The 17921-nt window shown below is 39.7% G+C and overlaps 1 protein-coding gene and 1 long non-coding RNA gene across 2 annotated transcripts; one reads left to right on the top strand and one right to left on the bottom strand.

Moving 5' to 3' along the window:
* Positions 1-330: 330 nt before the first annotated feature.
* On the top strand, positions 331-9465 carry LOC148277129 (uncharacterized). Its single transcript, XM_088233293.1, has 3 exons — positions 331-450; positions 4073-4366; positions 6488-9465. Exons 2-3 carry the CDS (start codon positions 4105-4107, stop codon positions 7840-7842), a joined length of 1617 nt encoding a protein of 538 aa, XP_088089419.1. The 5' UTR covers positions 331-450; positions 4073-4104; the 3' UTR covers positions 7843-9465.
* A 274-nt stretch (positions 9466-9739) lies between these two features.
* On the bottom strand, positions 9740-10273 carry LOC148277130 (uncharacterized). The gene is made up of 2 exons (XR_015823579.1): positions 9899-10273; positions 9740-9816 (listed from the first exon to the last, which is right to left on the bottom strand). It is a non-coding gene; the product is annotated as an uncharacterized LOC148277130 (long non-coding RNA).
* Positions 10274-17921: the final 7648 nt, after the last annotated feature.

Consider the following 17921-nt stretch of genomic DNA (forward strand, 5'->3'; position numbering starts at 1 on the left):
ACCCAGGCTTGAGAAAAATCATATTTTATTTTTTTGTGTTCTCACCAGGAATCGAACCCGGAACCTTTCGTGTGTGAGTCAAGCGTCTTGACCACTACACCACGGAGGCCGCCATATATATTTATGAAGTAGTATATGTAGTATAATAATAAGCGTACATATATACACCATCTACCAACATGCATTACTTGTTGTTCGAATATATTTCATATTATAAATCGATGAACCCTCGATCGAAATAAAATTAATTACCTAGTTAAGTACTACTTATAAACATCAATCCTTAATTTCTGTTTGTTTGTGGATTGTCTATGATATTACATTTTATCTGTGGTTTTAATGTCAAGCCCTAAGTGGCATGCGTCCTATCCAGTGGACGTCAATTTCAGTATTGTTGGACGAGTAAGCGAAGATTTTACATACAAAGAAATAAATAATTCGCCGTATAAAGTAAGTAACCAGGGCTATGTATAGCGTGTGAGCTCGCCAATACATGACAGTAAAAAAAATATTGTCTTTGAATTTCCTAGAGTTTTAACCATCGAAAAAAAAGAAGATTGGAAATCAAAGCAACAGACAATTGAAATTTGATGAGTATTATTTTAATAGATTGTCTATTACGGAAAAAATACATCGAGAAATACGCATTTTTATTTATTGTAATAAAAACAGTACAGTAAATTAGAATAAATCATAATATGCTTTATAATAACAATATTAATTAAAATGCAAAAATAACACAAATGTAAAAAACGGGTAGCGATTAAAAATAAAAAATACTGATAATTTTATTTTCATTTTAAAATAGGAAAATTACAGATATACAAAAAAAAAACTCGGCAGCTACCAACACTGTTAAATTTCGAAACACCACGCAAATTTGTATCTCGGCTACGCCATGAATTTCTTATTAAATAATTTCTCACGTCACAAACTCGCCCCTGGGTGGCGCCTGCTAACGTCACTTAACAAAAATATCCTCGTTTTTATTACAATATTTCGGCTACGCCATGAATTTCTTTTTAAATAATTTCGTACGTCACAAAGTCGCCCCTGGGTAGCGCCTTCTAACGTCACTTAACAAAAACATCCTCGTTTTTATTACAATATTTCGGCTACGCCATGAATTTCTTTTTAAATAATTTCGTACGTCACAAAGTCGCCCCTGGGTAGCGCCTGCTCACGTCACTCAACAAACATTCTCGAGTTATTGCAGTATTTCGGCTACGCCATGAATTTCTCATAAAAAATGTCGTGTCACTTTTTGAATCGCCTGCTGACATCATCAACAAAAACATAATTATTTTAGCTTTTTTCAGATACACAACAAACTTTTAAAAATACAGCGCTCCAGCAACCAAACCTATTTTAATAGTTCTCATATCAAACCTTTTGAATGAAATAATTAAATAGTTTATAATTCAATGATTATCTTTGAAACGTACTCTGCACAATTTATGGTCATTAAATTCAGTAACTTCTAGTCTATTGTAAATGTTAACTAGTGTTGTGGTGGTCAAACTGACATTTGGAAAACAATGTGACCAACCACACCCGATCACACCTAAGAACAAATTTCAAAAATATGAATTTTATTTTACAAATTTCTTGTAATGAATACAACAATCTTCAATAACTTCTCGTAACAATCAACAAAAAAATATTGTCATGCGTTTAAATATGAAATTACATTTATTTAAAGACTGGTAGTCTACTAATGAAAAGAATAAGGTAGGTACTTTTTATTTTTGCCAATTCACTACTGTAATGTTGGCCAATATGCTTGGCAGTATAGTCACCAATCACAGTAAAGCGTGTCATTAGCGCACGAATTTTAAACGAGATATACTCATTGGACTCGCAAAACATTGAAATTAATTATTATTTCATAGTTTACGATAACCACTGTTGTTAGCGTTTTAGTTTTTGTATTTAACCTTTATACCATGAATATAAAACGTGCAAAAAATCGCTCGCAAATCTATTATGTTAAATAAATTACGCATTTTGTGTGCTCAAACTAATACCTAGCGAGCACTTTTGTTTTCGCAACGTCTTTAATTTAATTAAGCAAAGCGTCGTTCTTATTTTGTCGATCAAAACATTTAAAACCTATGAAAAATCGTAATCGACCTGTGGCAAAATGCAAATTATGCTAATAGTTCTTCTTAGTACTTTTTTTGGCTTTTCCACCTCCCAGCCGATAAAATGTTAGTAGTAATTTAACTAATGTGTGCTGTAAAGTTCCGTATGACCAAATAATATTATTTATTAATAGAATATTATTGACATGTATTTCAAGCATTGCTGCATTCACGTTGTATTTCTAAGTTGAACTGTTGTGTTTTTCTATGGTTATGTTTACTGTCATCTGTCATGTATTGGCGAGCTCACAGGCTATACTTAAGCCAGTAACCAATTTCTAACAGCTTTGTAGCAAGCACCACAACAGGCCAGAAGTTCCAATGGCAGTGGGCAGGTGCCACCAGGCTTGAGAAAAGTCGTATTTAGTTGTTGTGATCTCACCGGGAATTGAACCCTGAACTCCTGTGCGTGAGGTGAGCGTCTTAGCTAGAGGCGAATTCTCCTGCTCCTTGCGATCCGCGTGTAGCACCGAAAGCACCGCCAGCACCGCCAGCACCGCCAGCACCGCCAGCACCGGGTGTGGCAGATGACAGCCGCCTTAACCGCAGACAACCTTCAGTTGCATCTTCTTATTATTATTATTATTATAATGGAGTAAACCTACCATGGAATCACTTCTCTACAATACCGCAGAGTGTGTGCGGACCAACCACTGCTTCACAAAATCATGACAGGAATAGTTGACTGTACAGAACTACTTAGTTTAATAACAATACATGTGCCAGCCTAGATTTGACAGTACCACCTGTTTCATGTACCAATAAGTTAAACATCGTATGTTAAAAATGCTATTTTTCGTAGGACTTTTTCAGTGTACAATACAAAATTAAAAGATATAGATTACTCAGACATCACTCTGTCAGATTTAAAATTTACACTAAAAATGCATTATGCAACTTAGTAGACATTATAATAATAAATATGTACATCTCCCTTCCCCTCCTTATCCTCTCTTCAAGTATCCTTGTCCTAATCCCGCCCAATTTACAATAACTTATTTCATTATTGAAAAATATTTAGTTACACGTTTAGAGTACGTGAAAATAACATTTTTAAATGTATAAACTTAGATGTATTTATTTTACTTATTGAATTACACGCCCTACGGGCTTTTACATATATTAGAAATTATATTCAAGTGCAGCAGTGAAACATAAGTATGTAAATTTAGTTAAAATGAAAGATTACATAAGAAAAACTAAAAGATACAATAATAAGTAAAAATAAGGAAATGTACCAACATAGGTATATGGGTACATAGAAAAATATTTAACTAATTTACATATGAAAACATACACACATACATACACATGCATATGCACCTATATTTTATTTATTTAATATGTAATTTATTTTCTTTACTAACTTGGTATACTTTGTGGAAATCTGTTATTTGTTCAGAGTTTATAGACTACATCTGTTTGTTTACTATAAATATATATGTAGAACTGTTGGTTTCCTAAATGAAATAAAATAAAGAACTCTCACACGCAAGGTTCCGGGTTCGGATCCCTGTAAACAAAAATATAATCAAATTAGATTTATCTCAAGCCTGGGTGTACTGCGCTGTAATTTGGCCTCGACGCCTGTTGTAGTGCAAAAATAATAAAATATTTGGAAACGCAGTAGCGGTTGATATATTTTGTCAATTATAATTAATCTATTTGGCCATACCGTGGATCCTTTAAAGCACACATTGGTTTCAGGTTTTTATGGTGTGCTTTGCCATGGGTCGATTTAAATTTTTCAAATGTTATTAAATTTTTGTCGGTGTTCAGGCGGTTGAAGAATTTTAAGCGAAATCTCCTTGGAGGTTGTTAAAACGATTTATTTAACACATTCTAGCATCGTATTAGATTAATGTGTGATTTTATTTGTTTTTAAGTTTGATTCTTATTTCTTGCATAAATATTTTTTTGTTTTCCAGGATCTTCATTAACAGATTTATCTATAAATATTATGGAATTCGCTCCATTGGAGATCAAGGCTGAACCGGGGACTGGCGATGTAGAAGGAGATATTCTCCAGGCTGGGGAAGGGGCGCCACGGCCCCCCAGCAGCGAGGAGCCGGGTGTTGCTGCCGTAAAGGCTGAACCGGGGACCAGTACTGGTCGGCCCAGGATAACCAGCGATATAATGATCTTCACAGAGATTGATGTAGATTATCCTGACATTAAACAAGAGTGTTTGGATTCCTCTCGTCAACATAAAAAAGCCTCAAGTAAGTTATACTTTTGTACGCGTTATCTACTCGAAGATTTCGTCTTTGGACTGTGGATGATGGTTTGCAGAGAATTTTAGCTCCCTTTGCATAGGGAAATATCCCATACTACGACCGAAATTCTCAGCATTCTCCTGTGAAGCCACATTTCAAAAGCCTCTTATCGGTCGGGAGTTCACCTTGAGAGTCCATGTTTCAACCCCGTAGAGCAGTAATTACCAAACATAGCACTTGACCATCCTGTCTCAGTTTTAAATTAAGACTATCACTGCAGAAAAATGATTTCGTGCCATTGAATGCTGATCGTGCTATCTCTATTCTGCATCTATTTTCCCTATCTGGGTCTAGATAAGAAGCGATTTGACTGCCGGAGTATTTAAAGTTAGTCACTCTCTCGATTTTTTGACTATTCAGTCGCAATACAACATTATTGTGAGGGTTTCGGCTAAACACTATCATCTTCGTTTAAGCCAAATTGATGTTCAAGACTATTACTCTACCAGCTTCGTCAATTTTACTAAGGAGTTCCTGAAGGGCACATGCGTTGTCAGACAGGATAACGGTATTTTCAGCATATCTGAGGTTATTGATAATTTTGCCCGCTATTAAGCGAGCAACATTTTAGAACTTATCTAACTAAAAAAACTAATACAGGGCTTAATATACAACGCTTAAAAAAAAATATCCCGCTGAATTAGAACCTCCAGAAATTTATGAAAATCCACTCTAAAATTCAGAATCATCTATTGTAATGTGATTCAATTTGTCGCAACCGAGACATTTATCTGTGAAAATTTGCTAAAATAGTCGTATATATGTATATAAAAATAGAATGAATATGTATGCTGCAAAATTAACTAGGGAATGATGGATAGATTGCTAGCCTTCCGGCCTAGCTGAAGATATAATCCCTCGAGTGACACCGTGAATACTCACATGGTGATACTAGTTAGAAACTTTTTAGAAAAAAATATTCGGTCGAAGAAATACGAAATGGAGACATGTTTTATAAAAGACGGAAGAGTACTTCTACCTATAAATCATATGGAAAAGAATATGAATTGTTAAGAAATAATGTAACTAAGTAAATTCAGATTAATAAAACTGTTTTTTATGGTAATAAATTCAAAGATCGCTTCAATAATACTAAGAAAACTTCGGACGAAATAAATATGTTGTTTGGATAAAGGAGTCAAACTAGTTGCGATGAAACTATAAATAAATAAGGAATAATTATTTTTAAGTACTGAATTTACATTTTGTATACTGGCAACTCGTATAAGACTAAATATCCCGTTCCCACCCAAATCCTTCCTACTTCAAATTCTTGTTCTTCTACCGTCCTGTGAGCAAGTCACATGTGAAAAGTTGTCCTCTGATAAATCTTTATCATATCCCGCGTTAGTATATTTCGTAAAAAGTGAAGTTAGTGTTGTATAAACTGGCTATATTATACAGTTACTCGGATTTCTGTTGCGAATGTTTAGAGATTTTGACTTAGTCTATGTAATAAAAAGTTCGTATTTTGCTTTAGTACGTAGCCAACTTGAATACAACTCGGTTATATGGTCACCATTAAATAAATATAATAAATTTAATTAAAATAAACTGCCCCAAGACGCGGTTCCAAAAATAATTGCAAGCCTTTTAAAAAGTTTTGTAATAATTTCACCGAAGTTATCATGTCCAATCAATTGAATCCCAGTCTGAATAATTCACTTCTCTCCGTTCTCAATCCAATGAAGTGCATGTTATGTACTTCTGGATTACCTTCTTTCAGCACAAATATGCTAAGGCTACCCGATAACAGAGACCTCCTTCAGACAGCTTTTCCGTGTATGTGGGCACCACCAAGGAGACTCTTGTTCTCAGATGCGGTGTGCGGTATGTGGTGGGCAAGCTGCCCCAATACAGCCTACCCAGTGAGGCGATTATGGAATAATTTTATAACAAAATGAAGAACTGTTAAAAATATAAGGTTTTACAAAAAACAAATAGTTAAAATCTAACTTTTTTAGTATTTGTCTACATCCTGAATAAAGTAAAGCTCGTATTATATTAGATTGTATTACCTTATAAGATTTTTAGAGGTTTAATACATTATTTTGGTTTTTGTTCTAGGTATAACAGCAAGCCAGGAATATTTCAAATGCTTAGAGTGCCAATATACATGTCCGAAGAAGAGTTATTTGGAATCACACATCTTAACTCATACCGGCGAGAAACCATTCTCATGTCTAAAGTGCGAATTTAAATGTTCTAAAAAAGGATATTTAAAATTACACATGCTAATTCATAACGGTGAGAAATCATTTTCATGTTCGGAGTGCCAATATAAATGTTCTCGGAAAGCGGCATTAAAACTTCACATGTCAACTCATACCGGCGAGAAACCGTTTTCATGTCTAAAGTGCGAATTTAAATTTTCTAAAAAAGGTAATTTAAATTCACACATGCTAACTCATACCGGTGAAAAACCGTTTTCATGTTTAGAGTGCCAGTATAAATGTTTATTTAAGAGAGATTTTGAATCACATATGTTCACTCATACAGGTGAGAAACCATTCTCATGTTCAGAGTGCCAATATAAATGTTCCCGGAAAAAATCTTTAAAATTTCACTTCTTAACTCATACCGGCGAGAAACCATTCTCATGTCTTAAGTGCGAATTTAAATGTTCTCATAACGGTGAAAAACCATTTTCATGTTTAGAGTGCCAATATAAATGTTTAAGCAAAAGAAATTTACAATTACACATGTTCACTCATACAGGTGAGAAACCATTTTCATGTTTAGAGTGCCAATATAAATGTTCAAGCAAAAGAAATTTACAATCACACATGTTCACTCATACATGTGAGAAACCATTTTCATGTTTAGAGTGCCAATATAAATGTTCAAGCAAAAGAAATTTACAATCACACATGTTCACTCATACATGTGAGAAACCATTTTCATGTTTAGAGTGCCAATATAAATGTTTAAGCAAAACAAATTTACAATCACACATGTTCACTCATACAGGTGAGAAACCATTTTCATGTTTAGAGTGCCAATATAAATGTTCAAGCAAAAGAAATTTACAATCACACATGTTCACTCATACATGTGAGAAACCATTTTCATGTTTAGAGTGCCAATATAAATGTTTAAGCAAAACAAATTTACAATCACACATGTTCACTCATACAGGTGAGAAACCATTTTCATGTTTAGAGTGCCAATACAAATGTTCTCAGAAAGCGTCTTTAAAACGTCACATCTTAACTCATACTGGTGAGAAACCATTTTCATGTTTAGAGTGCCAATATAAATGTTCAAGCAAAAGAAATTTACAATCACACATGTTAACTCATACAGGTGAGAAACCATTTTCATGTTCAGAGTGCCAATATAAATGTTCCCAGAAAAATTCTTTAAAACATCACATCTTAACTCATATTGGCGAGAAACCATTATCATGTCTAAAGTGCTAATTTAAATGTTCTCAAAAAGGTAATTTAAAATTACACATGCCAACTCATAACGGTGAGAAACCATTCTCATGCTCAGTTTGCCCATTTAAATGTTTACGAAGTTGTTATTTCAAAAGACACATGTAAACTCATACTGGCGAGAAACCATTATCATGCTCAGATTGTGGAAACACGTTTTTCAAAAAAGAGGACTTAACTCGTCATTCTTTAAATCACATTGGTGAGAAAGTTCTATCTGTAAAATGACTAAAAATGAATATCTTACCAAACGTGGAATGGGTTGGTGATCCTTAATATCCTTTATTATTTTCTTGTACAAATTATTTTTGTAATAGTTATATTATAACAGTATTTTGAGTTTGTACAAATGTTTGTAGACAAAAATCTGGCTTTCATCACCTAGGTAGTCATTAATATTAACAAATTACAACAGGGATGGTTAAATAGACTGTCTCATTTGCCCAAACCAATATTGGATCACCTAACGTCACAAACGTGTACTTTATTTTATGTTTTTATTATTTTTTTGTGCGTTTTATAATATAAATAATGTAGGTATACAAAAATTAAATACATACATTAATACGTAGTGTTTAAAACTGTCTTAGCATTTTGTAATTTCCCTCTGTATATAAAGTCTTCTTTGCATACTCTCACATGTATAAAAAAGAAGTATATTATTTAGTGTTCTCGGCACGGGTAACCCCAGTGAGTTTTTCTATTTTCTTATTGCTTGTAATGTGAAAAAGGTGAATTAATATAGTTCCTATTTGCATTCAGTCCGTCATTCCCAAATGTTTTGAGTCGCTTATCCTCGATCGAATCCAACCGTAAATATTAGAAATAATCGATAGTAAACCGCATGGCTTCGTCAAAGAAGCCCAACTGCCACGAACTTGATGCTTTATCAGAATTTTATTTGTGGAGGTCTCAAAAGAATTATCAGGTTGACATTATATTTATTGACTTCAGCAAGGCGTTCGATAAGGTTTCACATAAGGTGATACTTAACAAGTTAATTTTTTTTAAATTTATTTTTTATTGTAAAATTTAAAAAAAAGGTACATGTTCTATACTTATCTACTTTTACATTGCAACGGTAAGAAGTTATAAAAGGTTGCAGTACATTGTTTGGTTCCAGTCGGGCGACATTGTAATGGTAGGTTATCACAACCTTAATGATCAAAATTATAAGATATAGAAGAATAATGAAGATAACCAAATAAAGTACCTACAAACAACTTACCATTCACCAGTTTCGCTCAATCGGCAAGAACATGAGAATTCGCCACAAGAATAAGATTATGTTGTTTAAATTTAATTTTATGAACTGCATCAAAAACATTATATTTAAAAAACTTTACTGTAAAATGGAATAAATATGAGGTGAAATACAAAATTTTAATAAAAGAAGCAATCCTCTACAAATAATATAACAAGGTGAGATATTGTAAAAAATCAGAATTCTGCCTAGCTGGTATGAATAAATAGTTGACAATAACTTTATCTAAAAAGTAAATATTCGTAATAATAATATTAACAACTTAAATAGGTTCTTGATTGTTTTCTTCTCGCCGTCCATATTCCATATAGAATAATGTTGAATTTACGAAATAAAAATCCGCAAATGGAATTTGATATGCGACGTCTTCGGATGATATGCTTAAAGTCATGATTGGCTCAGTTGATGAGTTCCCAGAAGATTGTTTGTCGACATCTGAATTCAGTAGATGATCGTCTGCTTCATTGCATTTTTTATTTGTGTCTCACGATGTTCAAGAAAACCTTAGAATCTGACACCGACTATTCCAGGTATTTACGAATAAACTTCGTAATGATTTGTCATCCATTCAAATCATGGATTAAATATAGCATATTGTAAAAATCTTTATCATACGACAAAGTAGATAAAAAGGTGTAGGAAAAATGAAAAAAGAGAAGAAGAAAGGGGAAGAAGGGAGAAAAAGGGGAAACCTATATAAAATACAATCTCATTAGATTATGATATCTCTCTGTACAAGAATTCGGCTATTAAATTAAAAACAAATAGGCTTACGTTACGTTGAACGTTCCCTTTCTTGAAGGACTACATTTTTGAAATGTGCAGTTCCTGCCCTTAGAGTTCTTCCGCGACAGCTGGACTACTCGTTCAGAGTTTTCGAATGGAAAATAAATTATTTTTAGAGCACGGGCTTCATATGGATGAATTGCTACCGCGGCCGTCAGATGGCGCTAAATCAAGCAACATAAAATTATACTCGAGTTCTAAAATGTTTTCAAAAACGGGGTACGTTGGACTTTTTTTAACAACGTTACAACATATCTAGTAAATATCACTGTAACTCCAAAAAAAGATACTTACTCTTGTGATTGGAGAGTGACTGACACTGTTGTAGTTGTTTATTCATAGGGGTTTATATAATTTTTAATACGCCTACATGAGGAAAAAAAACATAGGAGATATAAAGAAAAAAAACATAAAAACATTTATTGACACATTACTTTTTATTGTTTTTAGTTCATTGGGGAGATTATTATAATTTTTTACACCTTTCAAGACAAAGCTATCTTGACCATGACTTGTGTGGTATTTAGGAGTTTTAATATTACGATGGTTTCTGAGCGAATTATTCATCTCAAATTCTTTTATTTTTCTTTTCTTTTATTTTCATGGTCATGTCATGCCATATATATGTGCTATAAACTATTAAATAATTAAAAAAGGAATGGCTCACGCTCAGACGCTGAAGTCTTTGTGGGCATTTTTTCCAATTCATGTTATAGCTTAATTTTAAGATGTTGTTCACGCCAGCTGGTGCAGGGTTCTCGCTTCGACGGTCTCGCCAATCTCGGGTGACACGCGAACGAGGAAAAAGACACACAGTTTCTTCAAAATATTATTTATTTTCTAAATTCCGCAATGTCACATAAATCTAAATTGAAAACAGTCTGAAAAAGTTGAGCGGGCACATAGAGATTAAACAAACAAATCAGCTCAAATAAAACCACAGGGTCAATCACACCCTCACACTCGTAAATCGTAACACTCGAGGATGCGTACAAGCCTCGCCTGTCACTTAGGACCTTCCGTCATCGTCTCTAGAGGCTCACTATTAAATGTCACAGAAATAATCATTATTGTAACTGTTCTAAAAGATAACCGCAGTTTCTTTAAATGATTACATAGGTACACATTTACCTAATACACGTAACACTCGAGGATGCGTACACTCCTCGCCTGCTACGGTCTGACTTTCCGTCAGCAACTCTACAAGCGCACTTGCAGACTTCAAGATGAAGACTGAAGCTTTTCCTCTCTCACAAGCTTTCCAAAACCTATTTGAATTACATTCTACAAAAAATACTGATATTTTATTGCCAAATAAAATATATCTAAGACCTTTTCAAACAATTACGAGATTTCTCTTCCTCAATAAATTAAATTATATGTGAGATCCTAGGACAAGAAACAATAAACTAAACTAGGATACACAGGACAAATGTCCGGTTCTTTGAAATATTATATAAAAAAATACAAGGGTACAAAGTATACACAGAAAAATAAATATCTCAACTTCAGTAGACGTCATTTAAAAGGGCAGAAAACAATAATTCACGATATACGACACTTTTGAAATAAATGAACACGTTGCAAAGCCGAACAATAACATCTGAAATTGCTAGTCGGTATACAAAAGCGTTCAATAAAGCGTTCTTTGTAAAGTATTATTTTAACCCGCCAAATCTTCGGAACGAAGTTAGTAATTTGAATGCGTTCTGTAAAGAATTATTTAATAAACAAAATATTGCTCAATTTAGTTTTGGCCCCAACAGATGTATTTTTCTAAAGTGTATTTTTGTTATTTTATTTCTATGTAAATAATATATGTATGGAAAAATAAACATAAAAAAAAATTAAAAATAAAAATCTGTAAAAAATTGGTTACTGGGTTAAGGTAGAGAAAAATCGGAAAATGTACTCAAAAACATTCTTAAATAATAAATAATATAAATTAATATTATTGTACAGAATAGTAAATGATCTAGCAGGTGGTAATGTTATTGTTGATTTCGCATAAAAATGTCTGCCTTAAAACAGGTTGTATCTAGTTAGGCAGACTAGACATGATCCAGAGAAATCTTCTACCCGCGTGTGTATGTAGTAGATAAAGAAATTGTTATATTTTGTTAATAAACTAAGATTATATTTATTAATATAATATCTAATACTTTTTTATTAATATTGTATTTATAAACTGAATAACAATAAATCAAAAGTTGATTTCGTTTTTCGTTGAATTTTTTTGAAGTTAAATGAGTGTAACAGACGCGGCGGATCACTGCTTCGTCCGTAGCAATCGCGCCCGTCACAAGAACTGTATTTCTATAGGTGCTGGTGTCAAACGCAGAGTGGCCGGGCGTAGGCGGGCCTCGGCCGACGAACGATAAGCTCCGGGGGAGGTATCGTCGCCTAGAGATCCCTTGCGGGGTCGCTAGCGAGTAGCGCTGGCGGCCGCAATCCTGAGTCAGGCAACCGGGTTGTAAGGCCGGTATCTCTCCGTCGGTGGGAACGGCGGGGTGTGTTCCGGGGAAGTATCCAAGGGTCCAAATTATCCGGGGTCCAAAATCCAATCCAAAGAGTATCCGAGTTCCAAGTCCAGGGGGGTAGCGGTGTTCGAATCCAGGTGGCGATGAGGTCCGGTTTGAAGCGAGGTAGGGAGGTGAAGTGGAGAGTAGAAAGCCTTAGTAGTGTGGTGAGATGACTGACTTTATTTTTCCCCGGCGGGGCTATATATACAACATTTTGCCGTGCGGCGGTGGGCTAGGCCAATAGCGGGCGGTGCTAGGTTGACCAATCACGCGGCGAGAGAGATAGCGAGCACATTTGCCGGCTCTATCGGTCTCTCTCGCGCCACGTATAAGGTCCCCACCCTCCCGCTACCGGCCGCAGTTCCCCGCCGACCGCGCGGCGATCAACACTTATACAGAACAACATAAAAACACATTATGGGCATACAAATATTTTCATGAATTCTAATCTATATGTGGGCTTCAGTATGGCGATCACCACCCCCGAAAGTGACAAATACTAGTCTTTATTGAGGAGGTGGTAGATCGCTTACACATACTGAAGCCTCCTATGCTACATTAAAACCCCAGGAAGGGCCGCCAAGTTGGTGCATGTACTTTTACGTCGGCAACACTCCCCCCTGCCGAGGAGGCATCTCTGCGCCGACGTCGTCCTTGATTTGCAACACGGCGAGCTTGACGGCGGGTCGTGTGTAGGTTCCGGTGGCTGTCTGGACCCGGGCGCTCCTGACTTGTCCATCCTTCCCTGGTGTGACTGCTATGACGCGTCCCCGCGGCCATTCATTCCGCGGGAGGGCGGCGTCCGTTATTATGACCAGGTCATCGACCATGATCGGTGTGGCGGCCTGTTGCCACTTCCGTCGCTGTGCCAACGTCGGGAGATATTCCCTCATCCATCTTTTCCAAAATGCGTCGGCTAGTTTCTGCGCCACCCGCCATTGTTTTCTGAGGCACAGTTCGGGCGGCGCGTCTCTGTAATCGGCCAGATGCGGCTGGGCCCCGCTCGACCCGATGAGAAAGTGCATCGGAGTCAGCGGAGCGTCGTCTCGGCTATCAAGCGAGACGTGGGTTAGGGGCCGAGTGTTTACTGTGTACTCGGCCTCCGCTATCGCTGTCATTAGCGTTTCCTCTCGGGGGGCTTGTTCCTTTAGAATCACCATAAGCGCCCCCTTTATCGACCGGACGAGCCGTTCCCAGGCTCCCCCCATGTGTGGCGCCGATGGCGGGTTGAACACCCATTTGATCCCTCTCCTTGTCGCCTCGTTCTGTAGTTCGGGATCGTGGGCTAGTTCCTTCATGGCGGCCGCCATCTCTTTGTCTGCGCCTCTGAAGTTCGTCCCGTTGTCCGAGTAGAGCGTTGTCGGATGTCCTCTGCGGGCCGCCATCCTTCTGAGGGCCTGCACCGTCGAGTCAGTACTCAACGACGGTGTAATTTCAATATGCACGGCCCTCGTAACCATGCACGTAAACAGGGCCCCGTATCGTTTCTCCCGGCGTCTTCCGATAGTTACGTATACGGGCCCGAACATGTCCACCCCACAGTGGGTAAAAGGCCTTACGTGATGATCGAGTCGGCCGGCAGGCAGCTGTCCCATGAGCGGAGGCTGCGGGCGGGCCTTCTGTATTCGACAGTAGCGGCACTCGTATATAATTTTCCTTATATTTGTCCGTAATCGTGTTATAAAGAACTGTTGTCTGAGTTCGCTGAGTGTCCGCTCTGTACTTGCGTGTTGCCGCGACTCGTGATAATGCCTTATCAATAGACGCGTATAGGCGTGCGCTCCGTCCAGTATGACGGGCGCCTTTAGTTGCTCGCTCACCGCGGGGGCTTCCATAATTCGCGTCCCCATTCTGAGGACGCTATCTTTATCGAGGTAGGGAGTGAGGCCCAGCAGGCGGCTGTTCCGCGGGAGGCACTCCCCCCGTCTAATTGCGGCTATCTCGGCGTGGTAACTGTCTGTCTGGCTTATGAGTATCCACGCCCTCTCTGATGCCTTGAGTTCCGGGGCGATGAGTGTCGCGCTTCCTGTATTCTTTTTCCTGCAGCGGTTTATGAAGCGCAACACCCACGCTGTAGTCCTGATCAGTCTCCGCCAGGAGGAAAATCTTCTTTCGTCCGGGAGGGCTGTCATCACGATGGCACTGTTCGCACACTTTATTTCACTGCTTGTATCCGGGGTCGCCGTTATTACCTTGAGCGGCGGCCATTGACTTTTATTTTTCTTTATGAAACTCGGCCCACTGAACCACATGCCGGCCGGGGAGATGTCTGGTATCTCGCCGTCCCGCGTCCCGAGATCAGCGGGGTTCTTCTTTCCTGGTACCCACCGCCACTCTTGAGCGTTCGTTAGCTCATCTATTTCCCCTAGGCGGTGGGCTACAAATGGCGTGAAGATGCGCGAATCACTCTGGACCCAGCACAGCACCGTAGTAGAATCTGTCCAGTAGTAGGTATCGCGTATATTACTTCCGCATTCTTTCTTGATTGTGGCCGCCAGTCGTGCGGCCATGAGCGCGGCTTGTAATTCCAGGCGTGGAATTGATAGCGCTCGTAGCGGGCTAACTCGGCACTTGCTAGCCATGAACGTCGCATTCCTTCCGGCGGCGTTCTCCTCCACGATGTAGGCTACGGCGCAGCTCGCTTGCTCCGAGGCATCGGAAAATACGTGCAGCTCTACTGGCTGGCCATTGGCGCTCGATACGCGCCGCGGTATAGCGCACTCGGTATTGCGTAATATGTCCACCCAAGTGCGCCATTTCTCTGCGTGTTCTTCATTCACTTGTTCGTCCCACTCTATGTGGGAGCGCCACACATCTTGTAGCAGTATTCGCGGGCGTATTGTCAAACACCCTACGAAACCGAGTGGATCGAAAATGCTCATAACTTCACTTAGCATCTGCCGTTTTGTAGGCCTCTCTGTTGGAACCTCCCGTGACACTTTAAATTTAAATTGAAACTCGTCTGTCACCGGGTCCCATTTGATGCCGAGGACCCTCTCTGTCACGGAGGTTCCGCTAATTATTTCGCGTGCGCTTTTCCCTCTCAGACTTGAAGGAATCGCTTCCATTACGGAGGGATCATTACTCGCCCAATTCGCGAGGATGAATCCGCCCCGCCGTAGTAGTTCGCTGACATCGTGGCGCAGTTGTATCGCCTCTGTTGCACTGTCTACGGCATCCATATAGTCGTCCATGTAGAATTTATTTCGCACAGCATCCCTGGCGGCGGCCATCTCTTGCCCGTGATCTTCTGCGACTTGATTTCTCACGTACTGTGCGCTGCTCGGTGAACACGCCGCGCCGAACGTCATCGACGTCATAATCATTTCCCGAATTTCTTCTTCGGGACTATCGCGCCAGAGGAACAGCTGCGCCCTCTGGTCTTCTTTTCTTATTTTAATTTGGAGAAACATCTCCCTTATATCTGCTGCCAGCGCGATCTTTCCCTCGCGAAATCGCATTATATTTCCCATAAGCGATGAGAGAAGGTCCGGGCCGTTGGCCAACATGTCGTTCAATGACTTCCCGTTGCAGCGGCTGGCGGCGTCAAATACTATCCGTATTTTATCCGGTTTATTCACGTTCGTCACTGCGAAATGCGGCAAAAACCAAAGCCCACTCGCAGTGTCTTGTCTTTCAGCCAGCGTCAGTTCCCGGGCATACCCCTTGTCTAGATATTCTTTAATCTTTAACTTGTAAGCCGCGGCGAATTCACTGTTTTTACTGAACTTTTTCTCTATGCTTAAAAATCGATTCAGCGCTGTACGGCGATTATCCGGTAAACATATTCGATTGTCTTTCCACAGTAGCCCTGTCTCGTACTGTCCTTGCGGTAGGAAACGTGTCGTGGCTCTCATGGTTTCTGTGGCTCGCGCCTCCTGACGCGATATCTTGGCTGTCGAACTTATACCTAACGCGTCGACGGCGTAATTTTGTTTAACTAGATTTTCTAGTCTCTGTTCTGTACTAAGCGCCATTAGTATGCTGGCGTTAGTCTGGCGTGTCCGCCCACCGTGTATCACCTTTCCTAAGGCTGTCACTGAGGCGATGTATTCCCCGCATCTCCGTGCCTCTCTCGTCACTATGAGAGAGGCGTTATCTTGGCCGATGAGTAACTGCGGGCACACTTGTCGCATCCTGCCTTCCCCTTCAATCACGGGCTGTAGCGGCAGACTCAGCTTCTGTATTGTGTTTGCGCGGAGAGTGAATAAATCTTCCGTAACTCCGCGCACTTTAATTGTGACTTTTCTTGATGCACTATCTGTTACGCACATTCCGCCGGCACCGTGGATTTTTAATCCTCGAGTCTCTCCCGGCGCGCCGATGTCGTTTGCTATTTTTGCGTCAATCAATGTCACGGTTGATCCCTCATCTAGTAACGCGTACGCGTTCACTCGTCCTCGCGGACCACTTAACATGACGGGAATCACTTTTAGGAGGACCGGTTCCTCCCGAGCGTAGGTGCTCGTCACTATATTATTCGTCCGCGAACTGTGGCCGTAATCGTAGTTTCTTTCATTTGAACTCGCGGCGCGGGTTTCGTTCGCGGTCGGTCTGTTTCCCCCGGCGCCCGCCGCTGCAGGCGTGTTGCGGCGGGCATTATTATCTGGCGCTCGTATATCGGCGCTAGACCGAGCTTCACTGATATCGGCACTATTTCTGTCGTGTAATGTCTTGTGATGTGTTCGGCGACATCCATCGAGGCCGCACTTTTTTACATTTCTACACTTTATCGCCCGATGAGTGTTCGATAAACACGAAAAACACAAATTCTTTCGCTTCACTATGTCCCATCTTTCCGAAATACTACACTCTATGTATTCCTGGCACGTTTGTAGTAAATGTCCTCGTCCGCACAAAACACATGACGCTACACTTTTCCCGTTTCCCTCTGTTGAAATCACTGTATGCACTTGTTCTCGCTTCTGTGGCTTCTCGCGTTGTTTTCCGCTGTACACTTGCGGCTCTATTCCGCCGCCTATCATCGAAGATTCCGTTAAATCTTCCAAGAAGAGCGCGAAATCCTTCGCGGAGGGCCTCACCCGGTTTCCTCTTCTGCTGTACCACCAGAGAGACTTCATGCACAGCGGTAACTTGCTCACTAGTTCACTTAGTAGTTGTGGCGTAGACATGTAATCGCCACCGAAGCCTTCTAAGGTCGCTATCGCGTTCCGAACTGCGCTAGACAGATCTACTAATGCTTGCGTAGATCCGTCGTTCTGTATGCAGCGGAGCCTTCTCACTTTTTCCAACAAGGAAGACGCTACAATGTCCGGCTGGCCGTAGTGTAGCTCCAACGTCTTCATTATCACCCTCACTTGGCTTGGATCCACTAGTAATGACGACACAGATTCTCTTGCCCGTCCTTTTAACGCACGCTGTAGACGCAGGAGGTTTTCTGGATCCGAAAGGCAGCACATCTCCGTCGACTGAGTGTACTGCGATTTGAAAGTAGCCCATTCCTGCGGCTCTCCGGCGAAGGCGGGTAG

Source organism: Micrasema longulum, unplaced genomic scaffold, assembly GCF_059751315.1.
Source record: "Micrasema longulum isolate JH-2025_06_02 unplaced genomic scaffold, ASM5975131v1 h1tg001080l, whole genome shotgun sequence".
Taxonomy (NCBI): Eukaryota; Metazoa; Arthropoda; class Insecta; order Trichoptera; family Brachycentridae; genus Micrasema; species Micrasema longulum.

Excerpts from the sequence above, each read along its gene's own strand:
- LOC148277129 (XM_088233293.1), top strand. The coding sequence starts at position 4,105 with ATGGAATTCGCTCCATTGGAGATCAAGGCTGAACCGGGGACTGGCGAT. Across the intron at positions 4,367-6,487 it reads TCAACATAAAAAAGCCTCAA|GTATAACAGCAAGCCAGGAA; the intron begins GTAAGTTATACT and ends TTTTTGTTCTAG.